Source organism: Oryx dammah, unplaced genomic scaffold, assembly GCF_014754425.2.
Source record: "Oryx dammah isolate SB20612 unplaced genomic scaffold, SCBI_Odam_1.1 HiC_scaffold_29, whole genome shotgun sequence".
Taxonomy (NCBI): domain Eukaryota; kingdom Metazoa; phylum Chordata; class Mammalia; order Artiodactyla; family Bovidae; genus Oryx; species Oryx dammah.
The window spans coordinates 112,825,360-112,835,522 of NW_024070213.1; the positions used below are offsets into that span (position 1 = coordinate 112,825,360).

Consider the following 10,163-nt stretch of genomic DNA (forward strand, 5'->3'; position numbering starts at 1 on the left):
TCACATATGTTCAATTAGGCTCAAGCTCACATATGTTCAATTAGGCTCAAGTAGCAAGGATCAAAATTTTCAAAACCAAGAAATCTATAGGTTTATCTTTCTGAACCAGTGCATTACCTATAACAAATATTTTCTTTGGAAAATGTGTAAAGAATCAGAATGCTTGTGCCCTCCACAACAGATTAAAACTTTCAAAGTCTGACATTATCTCTGAGAACCAGCAATTCACTATCCATAATTAAAGACTAATATTAAAATATATTTAAAGAAAGCTCTTCTGGAATCCTTTACTACTTGAGCATATTTCATTTTCTGTCAACATCATTTATGTGGTTCCTGACCTCATGCTACATGCCACAGTTAAAATGTAGTATCTAAGGAGTTAAAGGGTATGTACTTTTTAAAGTATAAAGATCATTAGTTAGAAAACATGAACAGAAATAATCTTGTACGTCCTGCCATCAAGTAGATTTAGTAGAGGTATTGCAAATACGTCATTTCAGAAAAGGAGGTTAGCATGAAATACATTAATTCAAATTTAAACATACAAAATAGGATCCAAAACTATTTGTGGCAGCTCTATGAGTGTTAGGTGACTAAATACATGTCCCATGTCAGTAAGATCCCCTCAGATATCTACTTCAACAGGTTTCCTCTGGTCCTATTTCTACGATACTTTTTATTCATCTAAATATTATTTACACTTTTGGGCTACTTAAAGACCCAGAACATTCAGCAAATAAGTGATTTTGATCAACACTAAGGAGCAACTTGTACAGTTTCTAGACAAAGTGCTCTAACTTTGGAATATGAACTGGAATAAATTAAAAAAAAAAATCTCTGAATTAATCTAAAAAACAAAATTACAGACCGAAACACTTGGAGTAAAATGAAAAATATTAGAAAAACATTAACTTTTAGAAAGGCTGACTCCTTGTTGCCATTAATTATTTGTCTCTCGAGAGCAAGAATATGTATATATCAAGATACCTCTGCTGCTGCTACTGCTAAGTTGCTTCAGTTATGGCCGACTCTGTGCGACCCCACAGACAGCAGCCCACCAGGGGTGCCATTGCCTTCTCCGAAGACACCTCTAGTACAATTTAAATTGAACTATCCTTCACACTGGACTTATTTAGTGACAGGACTGGATTATATTTTACTACCTTCTTACTTATTATGGTAAAAGGAAGATTGTATAGTTTCTGTCTCTCACTGGCTGTTGCAGAAAGCTAAATCTGAACTACCAGATGAATCAATAGAATTCCTCTCTTCTGATAAAACCTCTTCAGGAGAAAATGACTAAGGGTCAAGGGTCAACAGTGGTTCAACATTTATTTCACCATGTGAAAACCCAAGAAACATGTACAATCTTAAAAGATGAATATAGAGTCCAAATAAAATCATTTTAAAAATCTTGTTTATTGTCATCATTTACCAATGAGGAGATGCAGTTTATTTACACCAGCAGCCATAGGGGCAAGGGGAATACACAGTTAGTTAGCAATCTGTATAGGATGGACTACTTATGCAAAAATAAGACTCTTCAAAACAAAGGACAGTGAGTTTCACTATACTTCCCCAATGATCCCAGCATGCGACAATGCCAGGCAATGGCCCCTGGGCATGCGGTGGTGGGAATTAATGTATGGAAGAAAAAGCCACAAACCACAGAAATTTGTAAAGAACCCCCCTCCCCCCCCAATACATACACACTCAGATACATAATAGAATTACAGGGTGAGCAATACACTTATGAGATTAGGACAGGAATTCTGCTGTTAAGAGAAAAGGTAGGTAAGGAAAGGGAGAGTTTCTAACCACTGTCAACTATATGGTAGGGAGAATTCTCTCTCAAAATGAAAATAGTCTATCCCCTCAGGGCACCTGTTACACCTAGCCCACCTCATACTCAACCAGGGGGCCATTGCCCTAATAATGGGGGGCAAAAAAACCCAAAAACCTAAACCAAGAGGGAGGTAATGTGAACCAACCACTACTCAAAACTATTTCCAATTCTTCCTTTTAAGCAGGAGAAAAGGCCAGAAAGGAAACAGCAATGTCACAATCTGACCTCCCTCTCTGAAGTAAGAGTGGACCATGACCTTAAGTTTAGCCTGTTTCCCAGACATTATTATAGATAGGCCAGAGTCTCACTTAGACCCTCCTTTCCTTCTGCATCTCCTTAGAAGGAGATGTTTATTAAAAAGTCAAGGGCATATAACCCCAAATTATTTTAGTTCTTGCCAAGGTCTGACTTTTTAAACAGTTATTACAATTCTGGAAGCCCAATCTGTAGCTAGACCCTGACCCTGAGCAGGACAACTCTAGAGGGAGAATGCAATAATAAACAGCCTCGAGGCCCTATTACTATGCTTTCCTTACCCCTGTAGAGTGTGTAACCCAAATCAGTCCAAGGAACAGTCCAAACAGTTCCTTCTGGGATAAGGAAGGATACATGCACAGCAAGGGTTAAAGAAAATGGATCAGGACCTACTCCATTCCTGTGTGTCAGTCCTTTACTGCTTTTCTGCTTAGGTCCTAGAGACAATATCCAAGTGGAGGTGGGAAGATAAAACTTCTCAGAAAGTAAGACACAGCAGGAAGGCATACCAGCAAGGCAGTCCTACGGGAGAAATGCTTAGGTATGACACTGCTTATCATATACAAAAAAATTACTTTCTCCTCCCATCCCAACCCCAATAGAGGGAGCCATGAGAAAGATTCTGCTCTCTCTCACAAACACAAGAAAACAAAACAAACTTAAAAGAAGTCAAGGAAAGGGAAATTGGGCAGGCTTCAGAAGCCGGAGAATCAAGAGATAAACTAAAACTGGTCAGCATGAATGAAGAGTGGCAGGCAGCACCCGAGGTGATGAGCTGCACCAGATAGGCAGTGGAGCAGGGACTGGAGGATGTGGGGCCAAGCCAGAAAAATGAGGCTGGGCCCCTTACTGGAGCACAAAATGAGGTAAGAAAACATTTCAAATAAAGCAGCACCGTTCCCGCTCACCTTGGGGGCTCCCACCCCTCTACACAGCATAAACTTCAATCAGGGAGTCAAGTGGAGAGCTTGATACACAGCTCACAGTTCCCATCCTGCCCTACCCCATTCTCTAAAACCAGGGGATTTCTGGGGGTCCTTTCCTTGAAAGGTCCTGTCCTTCAAGCAACAAAAGGACAGCTCTTGTTGTCAAGAAAGTCCAAAGGGGACTGAGTGGAAAACACTGCCCCGTGTGAGAGGCAGGTGGTGACTGTCTAGGTGTTCACCACAACAAAACTCTGTGACTGCCCAACCCAAGGAACAGGGGTGTTCGATAGGATACTGCACAGTCAGATGAGAGATGACCCAGTATTGCTCCTTGGCTCCCAGCACATTACTGACTACAGTTGGAAAAGGTCCCCTCTGGGCTCAACTTTGAAAGCTCAGCCTCCTGGCTAGCCATGATGCTCTTCCATAGTTCAGTTCTCTCCTGAAAGTGGGAGGCAGGTAGTGACCTGGCATAATAACCAAGTTAGACCCACAGACTGGCAAGGTAACTAGTGACTCAAGTAGGAAAATGCCCCACTGAACTGCTGTCCACAGCATAATACATCCAGTTAAGAATCTTGCAGTTTGAAAGATCGTGCATAGTTGCACAAGGCCCTGCTACCTCCCCAAGGGATCATTACTCAATCCTCAGCCTGCTTGGATAACCAAGTTGTCCATCTGCTAAGCCTATGCCACTAGATGCGATTCAAGAAAGAGGGCCCTTTTCAGCAAGATGCTAGCCCAAGTCCCCAAGTCCGTTGACGTCATTTTTAAATGCTGGACCTTTGGGAAACTGGTGACTTTGAGTTTTCTTCTCGTTGCAGTCAAGACCACAGAGCTTCTCCTACAGATTCGGCCAGGATTTTTTTCATAGTTTTCCTAGACTGCAATGCCTAGTATCCAGCTCTCATCACTGACTTGGATCTGTCTTGAAGAAACCCAAGGTTGAGAGAGCAGAGGTGTTGTCCCACTGCGGCCCAACGATAAAGGCCTGTCCATCAGTTATGTCCAAACTGTCAGTTACCCAGAAAGCCCTTGATACCAGGCAGACAGAAAGGCTGAGGAACCAAAGAACTTTATATGCTGGGTGCACAGCTGCTCACCTGCGCACTGGGGACAGTACAGGGTTCTTGTGCACTAGAAATCAACCGCGGCATGGCGAGCTGGATCCATAGTACAGCTCCTCCTGATTAGGATTTCAAAGCTGACCCAACGTAATACACTTATACAAGGATCTGAATTCCTAAATTCTCCACTTCGGGTTTTTAAAGGATAGGATCTTCAATGGGAATTGGGACTTTTGTCTGATTTTTTTTTTTTTTTTCTACTTAGCTACCTAACTTCTCAAAACCACAGGACTGGTCTATGTTATTGTCCTGGTTACCCTCAGACTCTCACGTGGCGGCTACTGGAACTCTGGAGGTGAGCGTTGCAGCTGCTGATCAGGCCCATTCCCAGATTCTCCAGGAAGGGAGCAAAGCGGGAGGCGACACGCTCCTTTATCTTCAACTGGCTGAATGCCAAAATCCTTCACGTTACCAGTCTCTGCGAATTCCAGGTAGAAGTAGCCACACTTGACTGCCCGGTGCACCTCAAAACAGAAGCCCAAACAAGAATCCTCTATCAGGTCTACGTATATCTCCTGAGCGATGGCCTCCAGCTTGTTAGTATCCAGGTTAGCCAAGGAAATTTCCTCCATTTTAATCTGTAAACGGCCGTGGAGAGGGCGCTCGGATTACTCACAGCTGCACCGGCGGCAACACGTCGGGCTCGGAGGGCCGCGCCTAGGCCTCTAGGCCTGTCAGGGCCGCGTCTTCAGCGGCGAGTGCGGAAGCTTCCGCCGCGGCAACGGCAGGGGAGCAGCAGTCACCGGCGACTGCTCGGGAATCCCAGGTCCTTCCGTTTTTTCTGGCGTTTCCCCGGGGCTGGGACGTGCAGCTCGGGCTGGCCGGGACTCACCGCCGCGACACGGTGTGGGTGCCGCTTTCCGCCGCCGCAGTCTCTTCCGCTCGCTGGTCCCGGCTTAGCCCCGCCTCCCCACTTCCGCTCCTCAGCTCGCCTGCGCACGGGAGGCGCGCAGACGCGCGGGGCTCGTTCTTGCGCGCAGCTGCCTGGCGAGTGTTGGCGTTCAGGAAGATGGGTGGGAAGAAGCTAAACTATGGTTAGACTTTCATTATCTGTAGTGGTAAAACGGTGCTAAGGATGCTATTGTATGTTATTTTGTTTACGAATTTAAACATTCGCTGTTGAAATCAGCACCCATGCTTGATCAATTCCCTCTTAAAAAAGACAGACGACAACTATGTGCATGTTTGTGGTATGAGCTGAAGTACAGTTTTAGCATTTGTTCTCCGATGTTTGAAAATTTGACATGTAATTGACTTATAATCATTTACACCACTGCCGCAGTTGTCATTTAAATCCACTAGATGGTGCAAGGAAACAAATTACAGTATAATTTTTATCTTTCAGTCTTTTTTTTTTTTTAATGAAAAACTAGGCACTAAAGACATAATTCGTATGTATTGATCATATGAACCTAAGGCATTTATCTCATTTATAAGACCATTAAGCCAGTGATTGTAAGTAGATCATCATATATATCTCTAAAATAATTCAAAGAGAAAATTATGAATATTCTCTGTTGAAGAGAGACGAAACCTGATCTACCTTAAAGTTAAATACTGGGATGGAGGTAAAGGAAGCCTTTCCTAAAATTCTGCAGCATGAAATAATGGGATCTTGAACCAGTATGAAAAGTGAAAGTATTCGTGGCTCAGTCCTGTCAGACTCCTGCCAACGTCTGTAGCCTGCCAGGCTCCTCTGTCCATGGGATTCTCCAGTTAAGAATACTGAAGTGGGTTGCCATGCCCTTTTACAAGTGATCTTTCCACCCCAAGGATCAAACCCTGCATTGCAGGCAGAGTTTTTACCATATGAGCCACCAGAGAAGTCCTGCCTATCTGGGCTTAAATCTTAGATTCAACATTTAACAGTTCTGTTTCCTCATCGAAATAAAGCTAGTTCCTATTTCATGGTTAAAATTAAATGATAGTTAAAAAAAAAAAAGACATTGTGACAGCTTCTTACATGTAAGCGAGTATTCAATAAGTGTCAGCTGTTTTAATCATATTAGTTATGAATTTGAATATAAGAAAATTTTCCTGTATCTTGTTAGTCTTTTGTACCCCCCCCCCCACTCATCACTGTGAAACAGAGTGGCATCTTGTACCTTTATACTTTATCAAAATACCATTTTAGCCAAAGAAACAAAAACTTTAAAATTATCTGTCTGTATCTGTCTGATTCTATAATTCCCTTTCCAGAATAAAGGAAAATATAGATATGTGTCTTTCCAGACAGGTACAAATAAGGATTTTCTAATGTATATAATCATCAGAATACTACTAAATAGTTTTAAAATTCATTCATAGAATCACACTTTATATTTTTATGAGCAGAATGTTAAGTACTAGTTTAACTTATTAGTTGATGAGTATTTAGCAGGTACTTGTCCACATCCAAATTTTCTCATTGTGTATTCTATCACCTTAAAAAACACAAATTGACAGATATAGAGGATTTTGAAAGCCTATACTATTTAAGACCCATGCATGACAAAATTTTTTTATCTAGGATGTAATTTTTTCCATTGTAGCCTTCTGTGCAATTTATACATGTGTCATTCATAAATTGGTACCATGTTTTGATATAACTTGGAATCTGCATATTATGTGCTAAGCCATAAAATATAATGATTAAGTGCATACATTCTTGAGTCAGATGGCCTCCCTTCTACCAGTTACTATTTTTGTGAACTTGCCTTGTCTACTTAACTTCTGTAAATCACAGTTTTCTCATTGTAAAATGTCAATAACATTTTCATCATACAAGGTTGTGGTGAGATTTAAACTTGACAATGAATTCAAAAGTCTTCACAAAGTGTCTGACAAATAGTATATAATTTTGTTTACCTACCAATTACATGCCTCATTAGGTAAGAAAATACAGATATAAATACAATCATTTCCACTCACTCCTGTCCCATGCTTTCTTCAAATTTCATTTAAATCAATGATTCTCAGAAAATCTCCATGTGTATATAACCATTCAGAGATCCTTTTAAAATATAGATTATGATTCATTAGTTCTGAAGTAGTACCTGGGTTTCTGCATTTCTAACATACTTTAATGCTGCTGGTTCCTGAACTACACTGGGTAACAAGGAATGAAAAGAGCTTGATTGTGGAAAACTATTCTTCATATTGTTTTACTCCCATATAATTTGTCTCATTGAATTATTGTGAGAGCCTTTGCATACTTAATTTTAACAGAAGAAGTGACTGTTTTTCTGCCTCTTAAATCCTCCTTATATTGAAAAGAACTCAAATTCTCAATTTATTTAATGAAAAAATAAAGTTTATTCAGAACACATATGAGACCATCATAGTAATTAAAATACAAATAATCAGGACTAGGACTAGATTTCTATTTCTTGTCAGTATTTTATTATATTTACTCTTAGAAAATGAACACTCTTATGACACCAAAAATTTGCACTTACGCTCATTACCACCTTGTCACCTCCTTCTACTTGTATCACATGAAAAGATGCTCAACATCACTCATTATTAGAGAAATGCAAATCAAAACCACAATGAGGTACCACTTCACACCAATCAGAATGTCTGCGATCCAAAAATCTGCAAGCAATAAATGCTGGAGAGGATGTGGAGAGAAGGGAACCCTACTACACTGTTGGTGGGAATGCAAACTAGTACAGCCACTATGGAGAACAGTGTGGAGATTCCTTTAAAAATTGCAAATAGAACTGCCTTATGACCCAGCAACCCCACTGCTGGGCATACACACTGAGGAAACCAGAATTGAAAGAGACACATGTACCCCGATGTTCATCGCAGCACTGTTTATAATAGCCAGGACATGGAAGCAACCTAGATGTCCATCAGCAGATGAATGGATAAGAAAGCAGTGGTACATATACACAATGGAGTATTACTCAGCCGTTAAAAAGAATACATTTGAATCAGTTCTGATGAGATGGATGAAACTGGAGCCGATTATACAGAGTGAGGTAAGCCAGAAAGAAAAACACCAATACAATATACTAACACATATATATGGAATTTAGAAAGATGGCAATGATGACCCTGTATGCAGGACAGCAAAAAAAACACAGGCGTGTATAGCAGACTTTTGGACTCAGAGGGAGAGGGAGAGGGTGAGATGATTTGGGAGAATGGCATTGAAACATGTATAATATCATGTAAGAATCGAATTGCCAGTCTATGTCCGATGCAGGATATGGCACGCTTGGGGCTGGTACACGGGGATGACCCAGAGAGATGTTGTGGGGAGGGGTGTGGGAGGGGGGTTTATGTTTGGGAACGCATGTACACCCGTGGTGGATTCATGTCAATGTATGGCAAAACCAATACAGAATTGTAAAGTAAAATAAAAAATTAAAAAAAATAAAATAAAATTGCCTTGCCTGCCTGCTTGCTAAGTCGCTTCAGTCATATTCAACTCTTTATGAAGCTATGGACTGTAGCCCACCAGGTTCCTCTGTCCATGAGATTCTCCAGGCAAGAATACTGGACTGGGTTGCCATGCCTTTCTCCAGGAGATCTTCCCAAGCGAGGGGTTGAACTCCTGTCTCTTACATCTCCTGCATTGACAGGTGGGTTCTTTACCACTAGCACCACCTGGAAAGCCCCTAAAATTCCCTTACATCTTGGTAAAAATGTACTGAAATTCTTAATGTTAAATCAGTGACATGTTACAAAAAAGAAATTAGAAAGAACTTAGTTCCATTCCAATTAATAGGGTTGAAGGCACTTAAGCCTTTGGTATACAAATATTTTTAAAAGCAGAAACTCTCCGTTATCTAAATCATTTTTTTCAATACAAAGCAAGTAACAGGGATTTGATTCTTCATAAATAAGTGATCTTCAAAGAATATATACATCATATATGATTAAAATGTTTAGTGTACAAATTAAGGGAAATAAAAATATATTGAAATTTAATTGTCTTTGATTATTCTTTTGCCATTCAATAATCATAATGTCCTTTATTGTAGATGGGTTCTATATATATATGTTGCTGGTAATTCTCTGCATTGCTACGTATTTTAGTTTGGGAACTCGTTGTTTGAATCTACTTGGTTTCCAGCAGTTCATGGGAGATAATGATATGACATCAGACTTAGCTGATGAAGGAAATGAATTAATCAGATGAGAGAAGAGAAAAAGGCAACGCAAGAAGAAGGTGAAATAGAAGAGAATGGAAAAAGCGTTATGGACACAGTAGAGAAGATAACACTAGAAACAGAAGCATTCATATTGACCCGAAAGAATCAAACTTCTCAGAAATGAGTACCAACCGTTCAACATCTAAATATACCAGGGCTAATAACAGGACTGAAAGGGACCGAATAGAACTTCTTCAGGATGCGGAACCTTTGGATTTTAATGCAGAAATGTTCACTCATGACCCTCTTGAATCTGAATCAAGAAGGTATCAGCCTGGTGGACGATACCTCTCAATGTCTCACAACAGAATATTTGATGATGTTTAAAGTCTGTAGGAATTTATGGAATAGCTAACCAAGATCAACAAACAAGTTCAGTCTTTATGAACATCCATCTCTAGAATTAACTACTGAACTCCCAGTGAAAAGTGTCAGGATAAGAAAGGCACTAAAAATTAATCAGATCTTAGTGATAATGGCTTATTATTCATTGAATATTGTCTTTATTTCTAATAGGATTTGTTGCATACCATTCCTGAAATGTCTGCCTTAGAAGTACAGTTACAATGGAAGGATTTAATTCATGATAAAGATCAGTATATGTTGAAAACATGTAGTTCAGTTTGTTTCAGATTAATGTTTTCAGGAAAAACTGTTTTAAAGGTTCAAGGAAGCCACAGTTATAACTGAATAATATTATAGTTTTATTATTGTGATTTACATATTCTTTCTAAAAAAATATGTTGATTCTTTATTTCCCAAAGAGATGGAGACCTCAATAATAACCATATTTACAAAACCCATGTCTTAAAACAAGGCTTGCTTACCGGACATAACTGAATGTAGAAAGCCCTTTTTC

General features: G+C 39.9%; 1 protein-coding gene across 1 annotated transcript; it reads right to left on the minus strand.

The window, feature by feature from the left end:
* Nucleotides 1-1,411: 1,411 nt before the first annotated feature.
* ATXN7L3B (ataxin 7 like 3B) lies at nucleotides 1,412-5,373 on the minus strand. Its single transcript, XM_040233873.1, has one exon. The coding sequence runs from the start codon at nucleotides 4,727-4,729 to the stop codon at nucleotides 4,436-4,438; it is 294 nt and encodes a 97-aa protein (XP_040089807.1). The 5' UTR covers nucleotides 4,730-5,373; the 3' UTR covers nucleotides 1,412-4,435.
* Between the last annotated feature and the right edge of the window lie 4,790 nt (nucleotides 5,374-10,163).